The sequence below is a fragment of the Eretmochelys imbricata genome, chromosome 2 (assembly GCF_965152235.1).
Source record: "Eretmochelys imbricata isolate rEreImb1 chromosome 2, rEreImb1.hap1, whole genome shotgun sequence".
NCBI lineage: Eukaryota > Metazoa > Chordata > Testudines > Cheloniidae > Eretmochelys > Eretmochelys imbricata.
The window spans coordinates 71,804,985-71,832,244 of NC_135573.1; the positions used below are offsets into that span (position 1 = coordinate 71,804,985).

At 40.2% G+C, this 27,260-nt stretch overlaps 1 protein-coding gene across 1 annotated transcript in view; it reads right to left on the reverse strand.

Moving 5' to 3' along the window:
• Window positions 1-27,260, reverse strand: part of SNTG1 (syntrophin gamma 1) — a 242,913-nt gene that overhangs the window by 49,617 nt on the left and 166,036 nt on the right. The window contains exons 12-14 of the mRNA XM_077808685.1: window positions 25,569-25,685; window positions 19,698-19,769; window positions 813-965 (exon numbers count right to left, since the gene is read on the reverse strand). Coding sequence (XP_077664811.1) covers window positions 813-965; window positions 19,698-19,769; window positions 25,569-25,685 — 342 coding nt within the window. The remainder of the gene's footprint in view (window positions 1-812; window positions 966-19,697; window positions 19,770-25,568; window positions 25,686-27,260) is intronic.

The following is a 27,260-nucleotide window of genomic DNA, read 5'->3' on the forward strand; positions in this document are numbered from 1 at the left end:
TGCTATATCAACATTACAGCTAGGAATGGGTGAATCAGAAAGAACTGGGAACTTCTATTTATATTTTAACATAAACTATCATTCACTATTGGTCACCTTAATTTCACAGTAAAATGCTGACTGGGCAACTAATATTACCCAGCTTGCTCTATAATTATAGCTATAGAATAGTCCACTACTAATCTCTACTCTGGTATCACCTACTCCTCACTCTGGCATCTGATAATTAAAAAGAAATGGCAACAAACAAGAAATGTATGGAAAAAACAAAACAAAAGTGTTAGGCTCAGTTTTGCCCTCATATTGGTGCAGCACCTATGAACTGCAATGAGAGTTTAATCCTTGTGAGGTCAGAATTGGGTCCTTTATATCATCTGATTGTACAACAATGCTGTCCAAACAGCTGTGTTACCTCCCCATTGTTTAAAGACTCTCTCTCCTGTTATCCTTCTGTCCCTACTTTGCCTATTGCCTTTTGTCATTATTTATTGAGTTACCTATCCATGGTAATTAAAGGCAGAAATTTGAGATGGGTAAGGATGTCCTAAGAGCCTTTGATTACAAACTCCATGGGAAAGGTGACAGTATCTTCTTGTACTTAGAGCTGAGTAATATAGAGAAACGCTAGACAGACATATAATCAAAACACCAGGAACAACTAGGACACTGTATAGTTACAATAATAATAATGTGAGTAATCCATTAGAAGGTTAGATGATTCCATCTCACTTTGGCTTTTTTCTTATTCATTTTCATCCCAGACCATCACTTATTAAGTTTCCAAAACACAGGCATTATGGCAGCTGTCTCACCTGAATTCGTTCAACTTCTAAAAAAGTTGCTGTTTGGAAGGCTTTTTCCCATAGGGTTAGGTCACACTCTAACTCCACGGAAAAGTAGAGGTCCTCTCCAGATTCAGATTGGACACCGAAGCAGTGTTTCCGACGATCCAACAGATCACTGTCCTGATGAAAGCTTGAAGTTATATAATCTGGCATACATCATTTATATTTCTTACTGTAAATATCTATGCCTCAAATCTAACATTATAGTTGAGCATTGCTAACTTTGTACATACTGCATTAGTAGGTGAAAGTTCAGGAATTGTGAAGGAAGGCTTGGGTCTAAATGTTGACATCTGAAGGAATTTGAAACAAGACGTTATGTTGAGAGCTGTGCATTTTAACAACATACTGTACTAGGGTTTACAGAAAACCACAAGCATAACTTTCAACATCTTAACAAGCCATTTCTCATAAAGACTGGGTGTTTATTTTTAAAGTAATGAAGCGTCTATAAAATATGTCTTCTATTTATCCACAGAAGAGGTCAAGCACAGAGTAAGATGAGATTCTTTAAACTGCCAACCTCACCAATGTACCCCACCAATGGAGTGACAGAATACTTCAGCATAAATAGTAATTCTGTCCTTGGCCTCCCTACTGAGACCACCAGAAAAGAGTCCATATTTGTGCTAGTTTACTAAATCCAGTATTAAAAGGTATACATTGTTACAGCCAGCCAGAAGAGATTTTTGTTCATCCCAATAGTAGAGTTGCTCTTTTTAGAATTGTTTGTCCATAATTTAATATCCAGTGAGAGGAGATTACATATACTACCAAGAAAGACATTTGATATCAGACTGTAAAAAATATAGCATTAAATAGTTGACAGGATTTATAATTGAGAAATTTGCAATGAAATCCACCATTAAAAAAACGTATCAATTAATTTTTTAAAAAGTACTTTGAAAAACAGGAACATTGTGGGTTAAAATTCTGGCACACAGTTCACACAAACACACTTGTGAAAACAAGAAAAGAAGCACCCCGAAGGATCACAGTGCAATAAATTCATTGTCACAAATGACAGGCAACAAGGTCACCACTTAAACTGAGCACATATGGCATCAGGAATAAAAAGAAATGCCTTTGGCTCTCAAGGTGGGTAAGGTCATATCTTATCTCGGACCAACTTCGGTTGGTGGGAGACAAGCTTTCAAGCTTACACAGAGCTCTTCCTCTACCAGCTGAGTTAAAGGGAAGTCTCAGTTAGCTACAGTTCATTAGCATCTGCACGCACTGTAGGCCAGATATTAGAGAGTGACTTAGTATGTGATTCAAAACCTACTGAAGCCACAAGGAATCTTTCCATTTACATCTGATAGCAATGGATCAGGCACATAATCACAGACATTTGAACCACAATAACACAGGGAGTAGGTACTCAGATACCATGGAAATGTGATGGCAGTTGTGAACTGCATACATTCTTGGAGGCTCAGATCCTCAACTGGTGTAAATCAGCATAGATCTTTAAAAGACAATGGAGTCATGATGACTTACATCAGCCTAGGATCTGGTTCTCTCCACGTGAGAGAGCACAGTGTGAAAATACAATGTACAAAATACAACATTTGTGGATGCACATTTACAAACTATACATAGCTCTTCCACATACTCGACTATTTAGGATGTTTCAAACTTCTCACAAAATAACAATTGCCTGAATTGACGTATTTATGTAGGACTTGTAAGATTGATTATCTACCCAAACTATCATGGTAATATATGGTTAGAGACTGAGAACTGACCACAACATTTGAAAAAAAATCAATTATTACTTTGGGACAGAATCACTGTCCCGTTCCTTTGATTTTGCACCATTCAGGCAGTGTAAAAAGTGTGAAGCCCACCAATTAGTCCCTTTGTGGGATGTCCCCTGGCATAAAGGGTCTCCCAAAAGGGTGTAGAGCTGACATAGCTGGCTTCGTCTAGTCTCTGGTACAGGGGGTGTATTGAGGGTGAGGGAAGGGGATTGGCTGCAATGCTCGGCACTCTGGCCTGATCCTTCAGGGACCACAGCCAACAGAGACAAGTTAGGGCAGCACCCTATAGTGTTCTAGCCTGCACTGGGGCTGAGGGAGAGAATCTGTTTGTTGGTCCTCAGTGTCTCTTTTTCTGCTGTACTGTGCTGCTCTAGATGGCTGAGGGAGGGAGGGAAGGATGTTATCCTGAGCCAGGCTCACAGAGCCAGTTGAACTATCCTGCTGACTCTGGGGCTCTCACTGATGGGTAGGTAAGCAGGCAATGGGAGCTGCCTGAACTACTTCCCTCCTTTCCCTTTGATGGACCAGTCAGACACCAGGCAAGATGCACAAGAGGTGAACCAGGGAAGGGACAGCAGCTGCTCAAGACCGCCCTAAGCTCACACTAGAACTGCTCCTAGAACTGCAGGGAAGTAGTGGGAGACAACCGGCGAGGTGACAACCCTTATGCTTCTCCCCATAGTGAAAGCATTCCAATTTAAAAATGTGTAGAGCACCACTTAGCAATCTCATTTTTCAATAATAATCAAATACAAATTTTCTTAACAGCCACCTTAAAGGCCAGAAGTTAGAGCCCAAGGGCCATAAGTGTCCCCCAGTCCTCAGGCTGGACACCCCTAGGTGAGAAGGGCAAAGCATAACACTTTTATATTTGGATGGTAGCAAAGAACCAAAAATAAACATTATCCCATAATGTGCACATACTACTAACAACTTAGAAGGTACCCGGAATTGAATCTATCACCATCATATTTAGAACACTGATAAATAAGGCTAAGATTTTGTCACAGGTATTTTTAGTAAAAGTCACAGACAGGTCACGGGCAACATACAAAAATTCACGGAGTCCGTGACCTGTCCGTGACTTTTACTAAAGATAACCATACAAGCTGCGTGGCAGAGGTGCGCAGCCCTGGCTGCAGCCCCCCGCTGTGTGGCAGGAGTGCACGGCCCCAGCTGCGGCCCCTGCTGCAAGCCCTGCGGTTGGAGCTGCCCCCATCATGGGGCAGGAGCACACGGCCCCGGCTGCGCCCCACATCACAGAGCTATGTGGGGAGCATGGCCACAGTTCCAGCCCCAGCCATGGCTCCAGCCCTGGTTTCAGCTGCGGACAGCTGAAGCTGAAGAAGTCACAGTGGTCCGGTAAAGTCATGGAATCCGTGACTACCGTGACCTCTGTGACTAAATCCTAGTCTTACTAATAAATAATAACATATTGCTTATTGAAAACACTCTTGTAACTCTTGTCCAATGAAGTACCCTGTGCTAATGCTAAAGCTTCTGGGTGTTTCTGGCATGTCTCACACAGCACTATGAAGTCTATAGAAAACAGATAATAATGGCTCTATATTCATATTTGGTAAGCAATTGAAGATGATTTATGAGGACTGTCAACCACATACATCCTGAATTTGGCATTCACCCTCAAAGCTACAGTTACATTGCTGCAGGTTTTTATCCCAATGAGTGTCCATTTGCCATAGCAACACACGACTCTCAGCCAATATGAACTCAAGCACTGGAAATGATGCAATCACCATCAGTAAGGGGCTGATGCGTAAAAGTGCTAGACACCCATTTAGCACAGTCTGCAACTCCTGTCCCAGGGCTCAAGCAATGATTTAATTTCAGATTTTAAACTGGTTATGACTTTGAATGTGTGGTGGTCATTATCAATGTCAGTAATACCGCTGCACGTTCAGTCATAAGTTTATTTGAAAGTGTATTAGTGTTAGAGGTTCACACCACATATTATACCAGGGCAGCAACCACGGCAGGGTGAGTGGGGCAGCCACTCAGGGCGCAAAGCCAGGGGAGGGAGGCAGAAAAATGGGATGGATGAAAAAAGAAACAGTAGGAGGCAGAGCCCTACAGTGGAACAGGGATTCACAGGTCCCATACCTGCCACCCTTACTTTTCCGCTGCTTCTCATGGCAGTGCTGCCTTCAGAGCTGGGTGGATGGAGAGTGGTGATTGCTGGCCGGGCACCCAGCTCTGAAGGCAGCGCTGCTGGCAACAGCAGTGCAGAAGTAAGAATGGCATGGTATGCTAATGGGACCCGTGGGACCAACTACCATTTTACTTGTCCATCCTATTTTTACAACCCCTACTCCCCCAGCTTTGCACCATGGATGGCTGCCCTGCTCACCCCACCCTGGTAATGGCCCTGATGGATACGACTGTGTTGAGAATTTAAAAAAAAAAAACATATTTCAGAGCAAAAAAGAGAGATTTTCAAAACTTTCATAACTGACATGACAAGCACAGATGTGCCAGGGCTATGAAGTTCCAAGCCTAGCAGTGCCTGGACTGAGCCCAGGCAAGCTCCCACACAAATTAAGCACTGAATAGCATACACAGGGACAGGAGAGTAGTGCCTGTCTTCACAAGGTTGGATTTAACTCATCAGGGTTTCATGGCCACACTCAGATAAGTCAATGGATCTGTTCAGCAAGGGGCATGACAAAATAAACATGTAAATATGCAGTTTTCCAAAGAGTGAGCCTCACCATGCTAACAAGACTCTGAGCTATACCTATTCCTTTGGCCATTTTCCTTCTGCTAGGCAAAAATTATCCGGTAGCTGAGCAGCACTCCTCAATGCAGGATTGAGTTCCCTTACACTCCCTGAGTTCCCTTACACTCCCTGCCCTTTTTATTACTATTTCACCTGTGCATAGGTGTGCAACACTCCAGACCTGTACCTATGTATCTAATTGTACTTTCTGTTAAATAATGGATAAGCAGGTCAATGGACTGACCAGTGTGTGTATAAATTCTTTGAACAAAAGTGCTATGTGCTTGTCCCATATAAGATATTAGTTCAGGGTAGTATGCCCTCCCCCAGAAAGCATGAGAAATTCTCTAACGGATGCTGTAAATATGAGATAACAATGTCTGGAGTCTTGTACACTGAGCTGGACTAAGAAGCCATCCTTATTAACTAACTTTTCATCTCATGGAAGTTGTTTTGTTGATAAGATGTTTCACTTCAGTACAACTATAATGCATTCAGACACACGCCTAGTGATTATCATAATCTTGTTCTTTTATTATCACTTATTAGTCTGTGGCGGCTTTTATTGAACTTTGTGATGACTTCATATGTGCTGTATGAGACTAATAATGATTTAATTGTAGTATTTGCCTGCGAGCACAATTAAAAACAAATTCTCTGGGAAAGAATTGTCACAAGAAGGGAAAGTTGTACCAGTCTCCTGACTCTCCACTCCAAAAAGGTCATTTTATCTACCCATTTATTTATTTATAACAGAAAGTCCAAAGAAACAGCCTTGCAGCAGAACTGACTGTCAGGAAGGTCTTTGGCTCATGTCCACATGCTGTGTAATCCAGCATCCCTGCTGTCAGGAGGGGTGACTCCTGTTTGCCCAATTAATAATGATGTACCTATTAAGTAAGAGCAATACATTTCTCCCAGGGAAACTAGCATGGTTCATTAACTTTAAAAGATCAAGTTAAAGTGGAATACTTCACAATCATTGGATAGTGGCATTATCTTCATATCTCTCCAGAAAGTCTATTTTCTTTAAAAACTCCATGCTCTCCAGATAAACACTGTTCCTTTTTTGAAATACTCCCTACCTTTTATTTTACTTAAAATGTAGCTGGTAAACACTAGTAAGTAACCTCTTCTTTGGGCCAGTTGTCCAATATGTGAATGGCCTGAGCTTCCACTACAGTCAGTGGGAGCTGAAGGTGTTCAGAACCTAACAGTACCTACTCAGCAACAGCTTCCAAGACTGGGTGACCAAAGTATGCCTCACTCACATGGATCATATTGGGCTAGACGGAATCCCTTCCTCATGCTGGTGAGCCATTTTTGCAGTCCCACTGATGGCAACACTCACCAGCATGAGTAAGGGGTTCACAGTCTGTCCCAATGAGAGTTATTGGGCAAAACAGACTCTTTGGTATCTGGTGACTTTAATTTCATTTTTTAAAATAGATATTCAGTTCAGCTACCACCTTCACATTAATGGAAATGATTTTCTTATATCAAATTTTATACTACGTAGATGGGAAAAAGTTGATAAGTTCCTCTGCTGATTGGTGAAGCCAGCTCAATGACCTCTTTGCATCACAGTAGAAATGCAAAAGGAGCTTACCAGACACAGTAATTGGGCCCAATACTTGTCTAGGTTCTTTAAAGATAAAAAGCACTATACAAATGTAAGCATTAATTCTAGAGCACATTAGGTGTAAAGAGAAGTTAAAAAAACCATTTAGCAGGAATTTTCCACCTCCAGTCATCATTTATTTAGTCACTGAATATTAATTAGTTCTTCACACTCTCTGCCCTGGTTTACTATTATTTTAGATATTAATCTTCCCTCACATTTAGCTGCTGGGTATATCTGCATGAATAAAGAACTCCATTTTCTAAGTGGTTCACATGCTTCCTTTTGTATTCCTCTTTTTAAGAACAATCTCCTTGGCATCACAATTAGTTGCTATGGAGATGATTTTGATAGCACTTACAAGCAGCAAGAGCAGATTCACTTCAGAGTAACAAAGATATTGTTTCATGAAACATTCTTATTAATAAATAATAGGGAAGAGAAGGCATAACATAATGAATGTGTACACACACACACACACACACATATATATGCACCCAGGATCTGCTGCCTGAACAGATACTTTTCTCAGATTTCTGTTTGGTGAAAATAGCTCCTGATATTTATTTGCTGAGAAACATGCTGAAGTGTGTGTGCGTGCTTGTGTGTGTTTGAATACGCTGAGATTATATAATTCTTCTAACATTGCAAAGAAGCATTCATGGCAGTTTTCACCAAATGGAAATCTGAGAAAAGCCTTGGTACAGATGATTGGTGCAGTGAGATGCAACACGCTGAACATTACCTCGGAGGTGCTGAGCTCCCAATGAAGGGCAGCATGCTGCAGGATCAGGCCCTTGAATATTACATATTAGTGTAGGTGGAGAAAGTAGTGACATCCAACATTAAGGTTGCCTGATGCTTTCCTTTATAAGACCCTATTTTCAGTTGCTTATAACTTTGCCCGTCTTTAACTGTTTGAGCTGATATTTTCCATGAAAGGTATCTGCTTCAGGCTGGAATGTTCTTATTAAGTGTCAGCTAAAACAGTTTATCCAATTCTGAGAACGAGGTTACAAAAACTATGTTGTTTTGCCCATACTAAAGAACTTTGTACAACTGTGTTGTTGACAAGCTCTCGTTTCCATGCTTTGCAGCATGAACTTCAAATTCAGAGATGGTGGGTGGTGATGGTGGCACTGATGTCAGGGATGTGCCTTTTGCCATACCCATTAAAATCTGTCATAATTTTGTCACGTTAATTGCTTTTTCAAAATGAAAAGGAGTACTTGTGGCACCTTAGAGACTAACGAACTTCTTTGAGCATAAGCTTTCATGAGCTACAGTTCACTTCATCAGATGCATACATTTTCAAAATGGTAGTTCACACGCGATCAGTAGAGACTTGACAGCTAAATTCTCCAGAGAGTGCACACTGAGCATGCTCTTCACTCCCCATAGGGCAACTGAGTTTGCTCCATCGCAGGGTTGCAGTCGACAAGCAGAACTTTCCCTGCCATTACTCCTCCTGCCTTCTGGGGGCTGCTGTATAGCCAGGTACTGAGAATGAGGAGAATGTTTCTCCTGTTATCTCAGTGATCTCCCTGATGAACCCCAGATAACATGGAAAGAAGGATGAGGCAGTCTGTCTTGAATGCAAAGTGCTGGGGAATGGGGTTGGAGGTGAAGAGATGCAGGGCATATGCTGGGGAAGAGAAGCAAGAGTTCAGCGTACATGGGAGTTAGCAGCAGGAGCCAGAAGGTTGGAGTAGGGATAGGGGCAGGAAGAGAAGGGGACAAATAACTGTGTGGGTCTGTCAGGGGGAATATAGGAGGGAGTAGAGGGAAAGGGGAGGATAGGAGATAACTAGGGTTAAGGGAGGAACTATGGAGAAAGGAAACATGGCAGACTAAGTAGCGGGAGCCCAAGGAAGTGACACAAGAGTCCATGAGGATAGCAGCAGGGGAAGGGACGAGAGCAGGAGCTGAGGAGGTGGGGAGAAGAGAGGCTGAGGCAGGCAGAAGCAGAAGTGAAGAGAACATTGCCCTACAGAACATGAAAATTAACTAAAGTAAACAAGGCTTTGGTCTCTGTTACTGGAGCTATCAATTAATACAGCCTCCTAGGGTTGGATCCTTAGCTTGTCTACATTGCTCTGGCAGCATAAAAACAGACTAAAGGCAGCTGAAGTGCCTAGCTGAGAATTTTCTTTGCATCAGGGACTCTTTCAAATGTACACAACTTGTATAGCCAGCTCTTCATCCTTGCTTTTTCATCCCTCGGCATCAGAGCTATGGCCAATGATTCCTCCCTGCCTGAATATCCCTTTGGCAGTATTCATAGGTGGTAGTATTTTAAGCAGCCTTGAAGCTGTTTAAAGTTATTTCTTGAGACCAAATTGGTCCACAGCAAGCTATGCTGATTGTCAAATAGTATGCGAAGAATCCAGTCTTATATCTATAGATTATATCTATCTGTCATGTATTTTTGTTTGCACTGGTGTGTCATGATAGCTAAATGCACAGCTGTGTCCTGTATTTCTCCCTTTTTCTCATCATATCTATTTATATAATAAAAATATACTGAAGGAGTAAAATGAGTTATTTTTACCACCAAGAGTAATTATTCTGTGCTGAAAAAATTAAGGTCAGAGGCTGCTGTTCTAACTAGGAGTTTAATTTGAGTAAAGAATGCATCATTAGAGCACTCAAGATAAAAATGAAAAGAATCACATTTAGTGAGTCATGCACACAGGGATAGTTGGGAAGTGAGAGTTTGAAATATGACATGAGCCTTCTGTGCCTTCAGGTTGGAGCTGATTAGGAAGATAGTAAGGAAATAACTGCACTGATATGAATAATACCGTGCATAAACTCCAGCTGTTCACCATCCTGACACCTTGCCTGTGTGGACATAATCGTCCTCTATTTCATTTCAGAGCTAATTTGCCATCAGACTACAACTACTGCTCCATGCCAAATAAAATAGCATTTTTACTGTAGGTCTCAAAATATCTGTGATTTGACACCCAGGAACTAGAGAGGAGGTGATCAGACTACGAAGGGATTTACTCTTGATTGAAAGTGAAGACTTCTATGGTGGTAAAAATTAACTTTAGGAAATAAAGGCAATTTTGACTGTCCTGGATATAATATTTTAATCTAATTTGCATAACCTGCCTAAAAGATTATACCACACTGGATTAAAAATTTTAAAAAATGGTCTACATAACAAAATGTTTAATTATGTAGTGCCTTTTATCTCAGAACCTCAAAGCATATTATATTTACACAGGCTAATATTTACAACACATTCCCTAAGGGCACCCACCATTTTAGCTGGATCCACATTGTAGGTCTGGGCTGAAAATATGGGCCTACCTCTATAGTGGTGCTGTAGCAACTCCTATCTTCGTCTAAGGCAGGGATCGGAGACCTTTGGCACACAGCCTGCCAGGGTAAGCCCTCTGGCGGGGCGGGACGGTTTGTTTACCTGCTGTGGCCGCAGGTTCAGCCGATCGCAGCTCCCACTGGCCACGGTTCACCGCTCCAGGCCAATGGGGGCTGCGGGAAGCGGCAGACTGCACATCCTTCGGTCTGCACTGCTTCCTGCAGCCACCATTGGCCTGGGACGGCGAACCACGGCCAGTGGGAGCTGCGATCGGCCGAACCTGCGGACGCGGCAGGTAAACAAACTGTTCCATCCCTCCAGGGGGCTTATCCTAGTGGGCCGCGTGCCAAAGGTTGCTGATCCCTGGTCTAAGGGTTTCTCTTGGTCAATCCTGCTGCATGTAAAGAAAGCCAGAATTGGCTGGTAGTTGGCAGAGCACTACACAGAAAAGACAGAGTCTGTTAAAACAAGTTTCTTCTTGCTTCCATCATTGAAAACATCCCATCCTACCTACTTCCATTCTTTGTCTTTCTCAGATTTTGAGACACTCTAAATGCTGCATCTTTATCTTGGACAAAACCACAAGTGCAAGGCAAACCTGCCTGAGTGTAGTAGTTGGGAAAGTCTAGACCTATGTTTGGGAAAATAATATTCACACATTTTAACACCAGAAGCAAACAGTAGATCATCTAGTCTGACTTCCTATATAGTACAGGTCATAGAATTTAATCCAGTCACTCCTATATTGGGTCCAATAACTTGTGTTTGAGTAAACCATATTTTCCAGAAAGGCATCTGGTCTTAATCTGAAGACTTCAAGAGATGGAGAATCCAGTTAATCCCCTCACTTTTGAAAATGTGTATCTTATTTCTAATTGGAATCAGTCTTGCTTTTACTTCCAGCTATTGTTTCCCATTATGCTTTTCACTAAACAGCCCTTTGGTACCTGGTATTTTCTTCATAAGGTACATATATATCATAATCAAGACACTTCTAGATCTTCTTTTTGATAAACTAAGCAGATTGAACAGTTACGTCTTTCACTGTATGGCTTTTTTTCCCCAGCCCTTGAATAATTTTTGGAGCCGCATATATTTATATTGACTTAATATCCTTTTAATGGGGCTCAATATTACTCTTCTACATATTTCATAATGAACAACTCATTCTAATTTAACTGGAATTTGTTTGATAAATGATGCAGTTTGGACCTACTATACAACATCTGTATTACATGGTAAAGTCTAATATGCCAAATTGAAATTCTTTAATATGAATAGTCTTTATAAAGTAATGCAGATTTTTTCAGGGTATTTAGAAGACTTAGCACAGAGTTCATATTTATTTTGATGTATATTATTGCCTTGATGAAATATTCACATCAGCTTTTGAAATAATTATTTTATTCTAAAAACTTGGAATTAGAATTAATGGGCCACATATTTTAATTGAAAGTCAATGGAAGCTGCATTTAATAGTCGTCTAACTTAATTAGGTATATTTTCTACACAGAAAAAAGAGGATTATAATAACTACATACCTCTTGGTATTATAAGGATTAGTTAGTTGAAGTTTATATAGTACTTTGAATATATTATTCAATATTCTCCTCTAATATTAAGTATTGTAATAGCGGTGTATATTTTGTAGGATCAGGTAGTTCATCCTCAACCACTTATACCACTCTATATGTTTGTATGTGATAAGGAAGAAACTAAGCTTTCCCACATGAGGAAAATCAGTGTCCTGGCCTAAAAGAGAAACTTGTGGTGGATGTCTCTAATCACAACTAGTTTGCTGCTGCCTCATTAGAGCTGTAGTCAGAGTTGGGAAAAATGAGGGGAGAACTAAAGATGACCTGGGACAAGTCTGAAACAGGTTCTCCCATTGTGTCATTGGTATGCCTTGGAATTATAGGAGGGATATTTAGTGGAGAAAGTTGCCAGCATATATCAGGAGAAAAATGCTAGTATAGCACTCAAAGTTAAAAATTATGTATATGCCGGTGACCGAAGTTTTTTAGCCTAACACACTGAAAACATTTTTAAGGGATAACTCATTCTAAGAGAGACTTAGCTAGGTGAGTCTGATATGATCACTAAGATGTTGAATTGCCTGCTATAAAAATATCAGTCAAATAAGTTAAAGTGGGAGGCTTTAAATGTGCCTTTCCAAATACATGATTTTGGTAATACTGGCAAATAAATAAATCCTCAGCACTGGGGAGGAAAGACTGTCAGATTACTATCCATCTGTCAAATTACTATCCAAATGAATAAAGTTGGATTTTTGTCACAGCTGTCATGAGAGTCAAGACATTTACAGATTTTCAGAAGTTATTCATTGCTTTTGAGATTTTGGGACTTTTGTGTGCAAATGAGTGGGAGGATGGATTTTATTTACAGCAAAACAAAATTCCTTAGGACTGCAAAGCTGCACCCTGAACTCCATGGTAATAGAAAACATGAGTTCAGAAACAACTGGTAGAGACGCAAGGAATCAAAGCACTGGGCTCTAGCAGCTCTAATTCCCAAAGCATAAAAGTTGTCCCATCCCTGAGATAAACGGAACATTTTCTATAATTTGGAAAGCCGTGTGAATAAAAGACAATTTGGCAATTCCAAAATACATCTGACATTTTAGCATATATATTCCATGATTTTCTCTCAGAAAACCTACAAGACAAACCTCCATTCCTTATCGATGTACAATTTGCTAGATGCATCAAGATTCCTGTTGGAAGAGTACTTAATAATCCTCCATCTCTATTGAGCAAAGCACCATGCATGTTCTTAACAGGAATGAACTTAAGCTTGTGCTTAAAGTTAAGCATGAACAAGTGCTTTTAACGAATCATGGTTTAAAAGATTTTTGTTGTGCCTCCTCTGAAGAATAAAATAACCTGATTCAGATTCAACCTATTTGATAAATGATTTGTTCTCCTACGACAACTCCTGAGTGGGACACAGTTCATGAAAAAATAAGGTTTACATATTTGTGTAAATCAGTAGTATTTATAGTTCTGCAGTACTTCCCTTTGTGGTGTTAAAACTGCTTTATAAACATAATTTGATTAAATCTCTCAACATTGCTGTAAGATTGGTTAAAATAGGCATAGTGCCACCTATGAGAAATCTGAAGGTCAAAGACATTAAATGGCCTGAAGAAAATAATAAAACAAGTCTGTGACAGTTAGGGAACTTTTTCCTAAAAATTGTCACGACTTTCAAAATCCATAGAATGTATTTAGAAAAATATGGTTGGTTTAAATATTTAGAGTGGCTATAAACATAATATTAACAACAACAGAGAAGGAACACAAGACAGATTAGGCAAAGACAAGGTTAAAGAACATTCAGATAAATTAAATGTATTAAAGTCAGCAGGGTCTAATGAAATTTGCCCTAGGGTACTTAAGGACCTAGCTGAAACAATCTCAGAAGCATTAGCAATTATTTTCAGGAACTCATTGAGGATAACCTAATTTCCTTCTTTTATAGGGTTACCAGCCTAGTGGATAGGAGGAAGTAGTAGACATAGAATCACAGAATCATAGAATTGTAGGAGTGGAAGGGACCTTGACAGGTCATCTAGTCTACTCCCCTGCACTTACGGCAGGACTAAGTATTATCTAGACCAGTGGTTCCTAAATTTCTTCGGCCGCTTGTGCAGGGAAAGCCCCTGGTGGGCCGGGCCGGTTTGTTTACCTGCTGCATCCGCAGGTTCGGCTGATCGCGGTTCCCAGTGGCCGCAGTTTGCTGCTTCTGGCCAATGGGAGCTGCTGTACGTCCCTCGGCCCACACCACTTCCAGCAGCTCCCATTGGCTTGGAGCAGCGAACCGCGGCCACTGGGAACCACAATCGGCCAAACCTGCGGACGCGGCAGGTAAACAAACTGGCCCGGCCCGCCAGGGGCTTTCCCTGCACAAGCGGCGGAACAAGTTTGGGAACCACTGATCTGGACCATCCCTGACAGGTCTTTGTCTAACCTGCTCTTAAAGACCTCCAATGATGGATATTCCACAACCTTCCTAGGCAATTTATCCCAGTGCTTAACTACCCTGTCAGTTAGGAAGTTTTTTCTAATGTCCAACCTAAACCACCCTTGCTGCAATTTAAGCCCATTGCTTCTTGTCCTATCCTCAGAGATTGAGAACTATTTTTCCCTCTTCCTTGTAACAACCTTTCATGTACTTAAAAACTGTTATCATGTCCCCTCTCAGTCTTTTCTTCTCCAGACTAAACAAGCCCATTTTTTTTAATCTTCCCTCATAGGTCATTTTTCTAGACCTTTAATCATTTTTGTTGCTGTTCTCTGGACTTTCTCCAGTTTGCCCACCTTTTTCCTGAAATGTGGCACACAGAACTGGAAAAAATACTCCAGATGAGGCCTACTCAGCATGGAGTACAGTGGAAGAATTACTTCTCATGTCTTGCTTACAACATTCCTGCTAATACATCTCAGAATGACGTTTGCTTTTTTTGGCAACAGTGTTACACTGTTCACTCATATTTAACTTGTGATCCAGTATGACCCACAGCTCCCTTTCTGCAGTACTGCTTCCTATGTAGTCATTTCCCATTTTGTATATGTTCAACTGATTGTTCTTTCTTAAGTGGAGTACTTTGCATTTGTCCTTATTGAATTTCATCCTGTTTTCTTCAGACCATTTCTCCAGTTTGTCCAGATCATTTTGATCCTATCTTTCAAAGCACTTGCAACCCTCTGTAGTGGGGTGATCACCCGCTGTGGCCTTAAAGGAGAGGGCTGTGGCTTGGAGCAAGCAGTTCCCAGGCTGACTGTGGGAAACAGGCTCCGCTGTGGCCATGACCCAATCAGGGCTCAGCTGGCCCTTATAAAAGGGCAGTGGGCCAGGAGCAGAGAGAGTCTCCTCTAGCTGTGGAGGGAGATGGGCCTGGCTGCTGGGGAGTGTACCAGGGTACCTGAGGTGAAGCAGGTTTGGGGAAGGCCAGAGGAGCTGGGAGGCTCCAGACTGGAAAAGCCCCAGGCTGCAGGCCTGGCAGACGGCCTAAGACAGGGTACTAGGTTTGCAACAGGACAGCCCATGGGTAGGCAGAGACGGCAGGTCCAAACCCTCCTTGCCTGTGATGATTGGCTTATACCCTGCAGTCTGCTCCAGTGCGTGGGGGTTCATTGGTGATTGGCAGTAGCCAAAGACTGAGGTGAGGTGGGGATAGTGGGTGTGGATTCCCCGGGGAGGGGAGACCCAGAGACTGTGGGGGTACTGCCAGGGGGCAGCACCCTGGGTAAAAGGGGCACCAGGGTCTGGGAGGGATACGGGGGGCCAGCGGCAAGTGGGACACTGGCCTGAAGAGGGCTTTCCGGAGGCTGGAATGGTTATTCCCTGGATGACCAGCAGGAGGTACTGCAGGCATGAGTCACCACACCGTGACACCCTCCCAGCTTGGTATCATACACAAACTTTGTAAATGTACTCTCTGTGCCATTATCTCAATTACTGATCCAGATATTGAACAGATCTGGACCCAGAACTGATCCCTGCAGGACCCCATTCACTATGCCCTTTCAACTTGACTATGAACCACTGATGACTACTCTCTGGGAATGGTTTTCCAACCAGTTATGCACCCCCCTATAATAGCTCCATCTGGGTGCCACATTTTAGGAAAGATGTGAACAAATTGGAGATAGTCCAGAGGAGAGCAACAAACATGATAAAAAGTTTAGAAAACATGACCAATGAGGAAAGGTTAAAAAACTGAGCACATTTAGTCTTGAGAAAAGTAGAATGAGGAGGGATTTGATAACTCTTCAAATATGTTAAGAGCTATTTAAAGAGGATCACAGTCAATTGTTCTCCATGTTCACTGAAAGTAGTAGAAGTAGTGATTGGCTTAATCTGCAGCAAGGGAGATTTAGTTTAGATATTAAGAAAAACTTTCTAACTATAAGGATAGTTAAACATTGGAATAGGTTACCAAGGGAGGTTGTGGAATCCTTGTCATGGAGGTTTTTAAGAATAGGTTAGACAAACATCTGTCAGGGATAGTCTAGGTATACTTTGGTCCCCCCTCAACACACAAGGGATGGATTAGATGACATCTTGAGGTCCCTGCCAGCCCTACATTTCTATGATTCTCTATACCAATATAAGAGCATAGGTGTATAGAAAGATAATGACACCGATTATTATATTTGATCATGACAAGTAATCTACTCTCTTTTCCCCCCTTTAATAGAGCACTGCTCTATGGAAACTTCCTTCTTCTCTCATCTTGCATCTTGTTCAAATCTTAGAATTTCTTTAGGTTTTCCCTTTACATGGTTTGTGCTGATTAACTTTCATGATCATTCCAATATATATCTAACTAACCCTCCATTTTGCAGTTCTTTATGGATATCAAGATGAAGGGACTCACCTCTCATATTAAATGAATGAAAAGGCCTACACCCCATTTCAATGTGCAAATTATGGAGTAGGTAAGATTTTTGTTTTCCATCCAAAGGGGGAAAAAATATGTTTGTGGAAATTTCTGCATATCATCCCATCAAATGACAAGGCTTGCTTCCCTATGGAAAGGTCCACAGCTTGCTCATAAACCTGACCAATCCCCAGGGATCTACAGAAGACCAGGGTAACTTTCCTTGGCTCCTGAGAAGAATAGTTGTGTTAGAACCCCCTGGATTCAGCTGCTTCTGTAACCACAAGAAGGTGCAGGGTGGGGGAGTGGTCTGTGGTACAGGTAAGAGACTGTGGGGTTGGGGTTTTTTTTTTTCTCATAGGCCATCCATTTCTCTCTTTGGTCCGCCCAGTTTCCAACCCCTCTCTTGACACAGAAGCCAGATGACATGAAGAGGCCTGTGCAGTTTATGGAAGGATGGTATATAGTGCTGAGAGGGTGGCTGTCACAGAAGGAAGGAGATTTTTCTCTATGTTGAAAGCTAAGCAAAACAACTTAGGCTAAGGCATTGCATTCACATCTGACATTCCTGCCCCCTCACCCAAACTCATTCCTTAAGGAAAACAAATTCACAACAAAAGTACACAATGTACTAGGGAAGGAGTTTGGATGTGAGAATAGACAATGTAACTAAGTCATTTTTCTTAGCTGCATCTATTTCAGTTATATCCATGGAGTGTGTCTAGAAGCATGCACTGTTAAAATCAAGCAAGATTTATGATGCTGACAGAAATCCTGAATAACCTCCAATCTCTACAGAGACCCTCTGCGCCATTGGTAATGTGAAGCTGAAACTGCATATTTTTTAATGCTTTTATATTTAGACATAACAGAGGCAAAATCCACGGTACAGACTGCAGGACTGGGAAAAAGTGGATTAATGGAAGAGTAAGGTGATTTTTACTGTTATTTTTTCCCCCACAAATATTTCACCTAAAGAATCCACTCTGGCTCAGTTTCAGACTTCAATAGCTAGCCCAGGCTTGCAGATAACACAGAAATAATTAAATATTAATTAAGTAGTAAATATATACTGAAGATTTTTTCTCCCTCTTTTCTTCTCCACCACCCACCCACCCACCCATTTTATTTTAGCTCTAATTGTATTATTATGGAGTAGTTGAAAAAATCTTAGGCAATAACTGGGTAAGGCCATCAGCCCAAATTAAGTTCCCTTGGCATTGTTTCAGTGGCATAAAGAAAAGTTAAAAGTTGCCCTTAGAGAAACCCTCTCTCTTAGGGGAATCCTCTAGTGATACACAGCCAGTATGGCACATATTATACCATCTACTCCTTCCCCCTGCACATAGATGGTGTTGTCAGGCAGGCCGGGAAGTGAGAGGGGTATGGCCAGATAAGCCTGCAGTCTGTAGCTCCTTAGCCAGCCAAATGACTCCTAAAGGACTGTTCCAGTTGGCATACATTAGAGTGGGTGCAGAGCTATTCTAACATGGGCAGAGAGCTGTTTTAAACCCCAGCCAGCCTCAGCAGCCAGGCCAGAAGAAAGGTGACTTAACAGGACTGAATTTTCTCTTTATGGAAGCCTAGCTTCTGCTATTCATGGGAGAGAAGGCGTGAAGAAATCTGTATCATTTGGAAAGATGTTCAAGGATGACCTCCTAGGGAACAGAGGAAGATAGGGGAAAAGGAGAGATGGTTAATGGGGAAAAGGATGAAAAGAGTAAGCAAGTGAGGGAGGGAGCAAGTTAGCAAAGAAGGGAATGGAGGAATAAGTTTAAAAAATGCTAAAAGGATCTATGTAATATTTGTATTTGTTGTTTTTAATTAAACTTGTATAATAAATGTTTGGATGGGACATTGTCTTGGTACTGACTTCATGAGCACTATTTGTATGAGAAAAATTACTCATGTCCTTAACATTACTGTAAATATTTGCATTTGACAGAATTCTTGATACTTCCACCAAACTAACATTTTAATATAATGTAACTGGGAACTTTTTCTAACACAGTATTTACAAAGGTTGCTATTAAAAAGTCAACATTTCAGATAAGTTGCCACGCCATAGAAATATCACTATTGTTGTCCTATCACAGTGCTGACAAATGATAAATGACTTCTAATAGAGGCCACGTTAAAAAGTTGAGAAATGATCAAATTCCCTTCCACATGTATCAGGGAGAAAAAAAAATAAGGGAAAGTATCGTTTCAAATGTATGGAAAGGAAACATTTCCATAATCTCTGTTTTGTTTTCTCCAATTTTTACATTGCATTTCAAAAAAACGAAAATTATTACACCCCTAGAGAATGTTCAATTTCCGTGATGTTTAAAACATAGAATGTCAATATATAATAAGCCTGAAATGACATTAAATATATAATATGCAATACTGTTACATGCAACATGTGATCCCCTTAAAACCTTGCCATTTGCAGAGATAACTGTTTAAACATTATTTAGTTGTTCATTCTATGTATTGAGAATACAGCAAATGGAGTAAATTATGGTAAAAGTGGTAAATGACAAGTTTTTAAGAACACCTATGTATACATTTTCAGAGCTCTATCCAGGCCACAGGTACATGGGTGCAACCTTCTGTGGCAGTCAATGAAAATTGCATTCATGTATCTGAGGGCAGAATCAATACCAATTTTTGTAGTTGCTCAGTTTAAATTATTTATATTCGCTATATTGGTTGTGAAGTATAAAATGATTTGCCAATGTAAAATACATACTAGATCATGGTGAAAAAACACTTTCCCATGTGGACAGTAACCCAGTTAAACTCATTTTACATCCAATCCTGCAGCACTTTGGAGAAACTTTGCTCATCATGTACCCACTCATGTCAATAGGAGTTTCACCATTGACTCCAAAGGGAGAAGGTTCAAGCTCTTCTTGACAGCATGTTGTGCAATTTATCTAGCTATGATGTTTTCCCCCTTGCCTTTCAGCTGCCACCTCCATAACTTTTTACATTTGCTCCTCATACCTTGAGAATTTTGCACATGATCTCATAAACTGAAAATGTTTTTTCAGCTCGTGTCCAATCCCACGTGGTGACCTTGGAAAAACCAAACAAAAATACAGTAAACAATGTATTTTTTTCTTATTGATACAGTTCATAGACTATTTCATCCTGTCGCAAAGATCTTCTTTCATTGATACACTGTGTATGCACAGAAGAGATACAGAACATTGCCTTAGAGAACTGTTACCAGCCATATTGACACATTTAGCCCTCAGGTAGGCAGTGCTGAGAAGGCACACTACCCCACAGGGAGCCCAAAGAGACACTGTACCTCAGCGAAGCACTGTCCCTCCCTGAGTGTCCTGAAGCACAGTGGGACTTTATTCAGGCAGTGTCATCCTTTACGGTGGTGCAACCAGCTTTTCTGTAGGATCAGTCTGTTGGCTGATAGAGAGTGGGGTGGGGCCAAGCCTCCATTTTCTTTTTGCTGCCTTTGGAGTGTTGTTGGCTGCTGATGATGCAGTCCCTGAGCAGTCCCTGAGCTCTCCTAATAGACCTTTGCACAGGACTTGTAAAAAGGGAATTATTTTTGCGTTTCCCCTCACTGAGCAGACATGTAAAGGCCTGTTGCACACTGCCCCTATGTAGTGTTATTTTTATTATTTATATTGCGGTGAGGCCCCCCAATATACACAAGGACACTACTGTGCTAAGCGGTGTACAAACAACTAACAAAAGACAGTCCCCAAAGTTTTGATAATCCAGAATTTAAGATAAAGACGACAGATAACAGATGGAGAATCGTATTTGTGCTAACAAGTGTCTACTCTTGCACCCCTTCACACCTGAAGCTCTGAAAAATACTTCTGGCCTACCTAAAAGTTTATCCCAGGATATAAAACTTATTATTACAAGTATTAATTTTAAAATAATTGTATTACACAGAAACATTACAGATTATAATAAAGAGCCAATAAAATGATATAAGGGTTAATGAATAGGATTTAGAAAGGACAGAAAGAGACAGCTAACTTTATACAGTGTAGAGAAGAATCAAGAAAGATATGATCACACTCTACAAATACATTCAAGGAAACTGAGAGAAGGAAAGAAAGGAACTATTCATAGTCTCAGAAGACAGAGGAACAAGGAACAATGGTCTGAAAAGTTGAGGTTTTATATTTGAAAAAAAGTTCTTAACAGTAAAAGAAATTGGACAGTAGAACAGAACCCTATGAAAATGGTTGAGACATAATTGCTATTGATATTCAAGAACAGGACAAATGACAGAGCAAATGTATTTGGTCTCCAAGACTTGAAAATAAAAATATCCTTTAAAATGTCTGAAAGAACTTAACCCTTTACCTAAGTGAAACAACAGGCATGCATGAGAGAGGTTTGTTAGATTGTTGAGGTGCTATTGTGGGAAGGCTTGGGTAATATAGCAATCCGGGACTTTATAAAGTGTTTGCCCACTTTTTATGTTGTATTATGCACAATTTGCTTAACTATTTTATAATGATTACTTCAAGATAACTATTAAAACACCAAGATGTTTGCTGGTATCATATAAATTTCTATTTTTCATCTGTTTTCTACATAAATGAGACCTGCTAAAGGATAACACCGTGTCTTTACGGTTAATTTGATTATGGAGTTGCATGACAAATGTGCTGATAGTACTAAATCTTGTTGAGCATATTGATTAAAATAATTGAAACTGACACAAGAGAAGCACGAGCCCAATCACTTTATTTTACTAAAATAAAATTCAGTAAATGAAAAGATCAAAAAGATTAAAGTGTTATATTTGCTCTTTTAATAGAGTTCTAATTATCTGCAGTCCTGTACATTACATGGTTCCCCCTCTCCCCCGTTTCTATTACAACAAACGATAAAAAGGATATTTAGATTCAATCATATACATCCAAATCCTGCAGTCTTTACTCAATCAAAAACCCCATTTCTGTGGAAGGGACTTTTGCTTGTGTAAACAATGCAGGATTTGGCCCTTATTTGTTTTCTCTAAACCTCTCTTTTATATCCTTAATTACATTTAGTACGGAACAAGGGTGTTAGCACTGCATAGAGTATAATTAACTTCTTATCTGGTCTGTAGCCTATTAAAGGCTTGGTTTATGGGTGGCAATCAGAGAAGCCCATACAGGAAGCCCAACAAAGGAAGATTTTCTTAGTATGAGTTACCATCGTGCAAACCTTTATTCATACAAATAGTCCCCTACCTCACATGAGTAATCATAATAAAGTAAATGGGACTACTCATATGAATAAAAATTCTCATAGTGTCAGGTCCATATGTTTTATGTTTGATAAAATGTACTGCAAATATGTTATAAATACGTCAGCATATGTACACATACATGAGGACAGTTAGATGCTGTTAGTTGACAAACCATATTTGATAGAGTGCTACTACTGAGAAATAGGGAATTATGTGAAAATATATAATCACTTTGTATTTGAATCTTACTTGGCTACACAGAGGAATAAGGACAGGCGAAGCACACACTGCCCATACAGAACCTACTCAGACCCCAGCTCTGCGCATGGGGATGGCATATAGGACACTTTACCCTCTGAGCAAGAGGAGGGGGAATAGGTAGAGCCCTGGCTTCACCTCTTCCCAAACACTGCCCAGCATAGTTGCCTAAATGCGAGAATACTTTCTCAGGAGCAGAGGAAGAACTGTGAACTCAGAGAGTGTCTGAGACACAACGCCTTTCTGCACTTGCTCCTGGGGTGGCCATCCAGGGCTCAGTCTAAAAGGCCAGTCTTATAATGAAGATTGGTTTGGAGAAGAAGATGGCCTTTTTCCTAGTGAGAGACTTCTTTTAAGGTGCAGAGTTTATTCTGAACAATGTGTATTCAAAGCAAAAGGTAACTGTAGATTCAAATAGTTCCAGGAGCTTTGGAAAACTGTTGTTTTCCTGTTTTGTTAATATCTATTTAACACAATTGCCTGAGTAACAATTAGGAGAAATGTTTCAGAGTAACAGCCGTGTTAGTCTGTATTCGCAAAAAGAAAAGGAGTACTTGTGGCACCTTAGAGACTAACCAATTTATTTGAGCATGAGCTTTCGTGAGCTTCATCGGTCTTCTGCAGTTTCCACAGTATGCATCCGATGAAGTGAGCTGTAGCTCACGAAAGCTTATGCTCAAATAAATCAATTAGGAGAAATGATATCTTTGTTAAAGCCTTAACACACCTCTCTTCACTTACAGCTAAAAATCTATATCTGAGACCTCCAACAGTTCAACAGTAAAATCAAGGAGACCGGACTTAACACACTTGATCGTTCTAAAATATAAAAAGCAGCTAGGAAATAAGTTAAAGAGGCAAAACTACCTACCTTTTAGAACTGAAAAAAAAAACAAAAAAACAAAGAAGATAAAAAGTGCCATGGCTGCTTTTTAGGAGAAAGTGTTATTTTTCAAATGGGAAGAGGGAAAAAAGAGCAGATAACTCACTCTGTGCCAGCACATGCACTCCTGGTATTACATAGTTTATCACAGGCCAAAAAAGAAACTTTCTGTGAGAGCTGCTTGTAAAAATATTAGCAGCACATCCCTGGTTAGAAAGCAACTTGATTCAGGGAGCTTACGCTACAAAAAACTATAGTCCTTTTATGACTCCCTTTTAAGTAACCCATAATTAGAAGCTGAAAAATTGTAGTATTGAAACAGTTTGATACTAATCTTTGAAAATTAAAAGAAAAAAAAAAGAACATACATAGCTGTCTGATTGCAGACATAACACTGTGCACAAATGTGTTGTGGTTATAAAACGTGACATTTTTATAACTATTGCAATCTTTGAAAATAAAGCAATTTTGTCCAATACCCCCAAACATGCATGCATTGCACTTACTGTCTGGTGAAAATGACTCACACAAAGTTGTTTTTTTTTAACACACTCTTAGTGTCATTCTCTTTCAATGTGCTCTATAGGACATACAATTTTACTTTGGTTTCCTTCCCAGCTCATGGAGAAAAGACCTTTTTTTCTCTGGTTCTAAACTCTAATTTTGCTTTGCCTGTCTTAGAAACAAGGGCCAGAGTCTGATACCCTCTGATACTCTTACTGGGTGGGATACTTTGCTGCACAGAACTTGCAGTCCAGGAGAAAGGAAGGGTAAAGTGGCTTTAAGCCCTGGGAACTGTCCAAGTTACTCCAGCCTTTTGGGGCTGCCCTAAGTGCAGCACGACTGCCTGGAATCTCTGCAATACTGAGTGCTGTGGTCCCTCCTGCCCCTAGCATATCTGCTTTGTATGTGTGTTTGTGTGTGTGTGTCGGGGGTGGGGTGGGGAGGAAGGGTTATGGCCATCTTTTACAAGTGTCTGTGCCAAGAGAATCCTTCCATGGCTAGATCCAGAGCCTTTAGAGCCACCTTATGCTTCTTGAGCCTTTTACCCAGTGTGAAAGGGCCAGACTAGCAATGAAACTCTCATCCAATGTCAACCCTCATGATTTTTATGTGAGTTTGGCCCAGAGCTGGAGGCAGTCAGGGATGTGAGAATCTCCAGCCCTCTTGCAAATGCCAGCTTTTCCTGGGGGAGAAACCCCTTCCGATTGGCTGTCTTCCCCACTGCCCCACCTCCTGCAGAACAGTATAATATTTTTTATGAAAAAAAAACTTCATAAGTCATTCCATTGAACTCAGTAGGACTACTTCTTGAATAAGGTGCTTCTCCGCACCAGTAAGAACCTCAGAATCTGGTCCTGAATGAAAAACATTTAAAAAAAATCAGATCTCATTGAAAAAGTTCCCTCCAAAACTAACAAGTGAATGATTGTGCTGTCTCGGGGTCAGATTCAGTCACGCTTATTCACAGTGAGTGGTAACTTTCAATCTGCTCTACAGGACATAGAAATGTACTTCTCTTTCCCTCCCAGCTCATAGAGAAAAGACATTTTTTTCCTCCGGTTCTAAGCTTTAATTTTTCTCTACCTCATCTCAGAACCAAAGGCCTGTGAAGCTCCACTGAAATAACTGAGACTTCTTGCTCAGGTCCTGATTCATCAAAGCACCTAAGCGTAGGCAGTATAGCTAATTCCAAAAGTTCAAAAATCATGAGATCCTCCTGTGTTTTCGGTCTGTCTTTTGAATTTTTAACTCCCCTTGCCACTCCCAATGTGTGTGACAATTGATGTGCTTATCTTAAGCACATGCTTAAATCTATTCCTATCCAATAAAACCCTTAACTGTGTGTTTTACTGTAATGGGACCTCAGGACTGCTTAAATGTTTTGCTGAACAGAGATTAAAAAAAACCTGCTTAAATGCTTTGTTGAGTTAGGGCTCAAGTGAGGCACTACTCAACATGAGTAAGAGTAGTAAAAATTGGCCCTAAACCTTTTGCTGGTTAAATCTAAATTACATCAACGATATTACTCAGTCCACTTTTCCCTTCCCCTTCCCCTCTGCTGCTCACACACAGTATAAAAAAGTAACATCCAGGATAAAATCTGGAGACAGAGATGTTCTGAAAATTCATTTCCTCAGCATGCAAAAGGCTCTGGTAGTCCCCATGCCTTCACCTGTCTGAATCTGGAAGGTTGGCTATCATTCAGCACAAATCTAACCAGTTTGCTTCAGGCTGGTTGACCTTTCCATAGTTAGCAGCAAACCATGTGTTTCCCTTCCAAATTTGCCAAGTGCTCCAGGTAAGTGGGCAGAAAGGTGCTTACTAGCTGCACTTCATACCTTTGATAATTATTTTACAGAACTTTAACATTTTATTCCCCATAATTTTTCACTATTATAGAAGACATCCTGGTACACAGAGGAAAGATCCACCTATCACTGTGTAAAACACTTGTATGCATATTTAGCGGGGAAAAGTGTATTTAAAATATGAGAAATATACTTACTGGAGGTGCTATAAATTTGTAAAGAGAGGAACCCCTCAGAGCTAGAAACTTTGGTGTGTACATTCGGTCCTGAAGGGAGTCTTGTTCCCGTTCTTCTGTCCAGCCCATATAGACTATCTGACGGAAAAATCAGTAGTGTTGATGAATTCCACATACATTACATGTTCATCATACACATTATGCTGATGCCCTTCAAATCCTATTTAACTAAAGATCCTGAACAGGTGACTCAAAATTACATATTTTTAATTCACTTATAATTACATAATCACGTAAAGAAAGCCTATTCAAATGGGAAACTGCCAGAACAAACTTTCATTGTACAAACAAAAGTAAAAGGCAGATATATATTCAGCAGATATCAGAGGTTTATCATCCCATAAAAAAATTGCTGGAGTCATTCTAAATATGCTGAAAATTCAAATGAAAGGACCTTAATGAAACTGAAGTGTAAGAAACTAAGTAACCGTAAAGCTAGAGTAAATATCAAGTAGCGGTTAAAAGCTCTTATTTGTGTAATCCTGGGTGGTGGTCTGTCACCTTCTGTGGAAAGAAGGGATTCGGTATGAGAGAGAAGGCATGCTATTTGTATTTCACAATTTTATAAATTCATCCAAGGACCTTAACATAATTTTCAGACATTAATCAAATATCATGGTATTTGGTTGATATTATTTTACCAATCTGACATACAGATAAACTAAGGGTCAGCAAACTTCCATGATTTACCCCAAACTACACAGCCTGTAACTGACAGAGTTGTAAATTAAAACACAGTAGCAGTATACTTCACTTATCACTATAAAACAGATTTCCACTATAGTATGAATGAAAAAATACAAGCTAAACCACCCAAATATAATGTATACATATTAAAACTGAAATATTGTATACACCTCATCAACTGAATGCAGCATAGAATTATTCATGTTGTTAGTATACTATCTACTTTAACTATGTACTCCAGTTCAAAAGTCTTAAGTTAGAAGCAACATGCCCATCTGAAACTTGGAAAGTATAATTATAATTTTAAATAATTGGGTTAAGAAAGGAATGCTACCTAATTTTTACTTTGTTTCAGGGTTTTTCTTTTTGTTGTTAGTTTGTGCTTAGATAATATTATTTCCTCCTGCATAATATATTTGAACATTTTCTAAGAATTGTAACAACTATGAAAAACAGAGATAGACCCAATGGCCTCTCTGCCAAACAAAAAAAATAGGCCAACTCCCCTTTCACCATCACCAAAGGCAGAGCAAGGAAAAAGAAGGAACACTGGAGTAACACTGTTATTTCATGGTATAACTACAGCTACACGAACCAGATACAATTTTGTGATTGTCTAATGACAACCTTTGGTTACTATATTTATTCAATGGGAGTTACTGGGTGGATCAACCCTTTTGAAACTCAGACCCCTTATTTAGGTGCCTAACATGGATTTAGGAGTCTGCCTTGAGGCACTTTTTGAAAATTTTAGCCTATATTTACACTGTATTTAGAGAGCTGGGGATTCCTTAAAACCACTATCTCCTCTTTGGAAATTGATTCATTAAATTAGAATGTAACTATACACCCATCTATGGTATGTGAATGACTCAAGACCAAAAGTAGAAGAACCAGAGTATTTCCAGGGTACTGGTATCCATAGCTGTGGAGAAACCATGCACAGGGACATCCATGAACACCTGA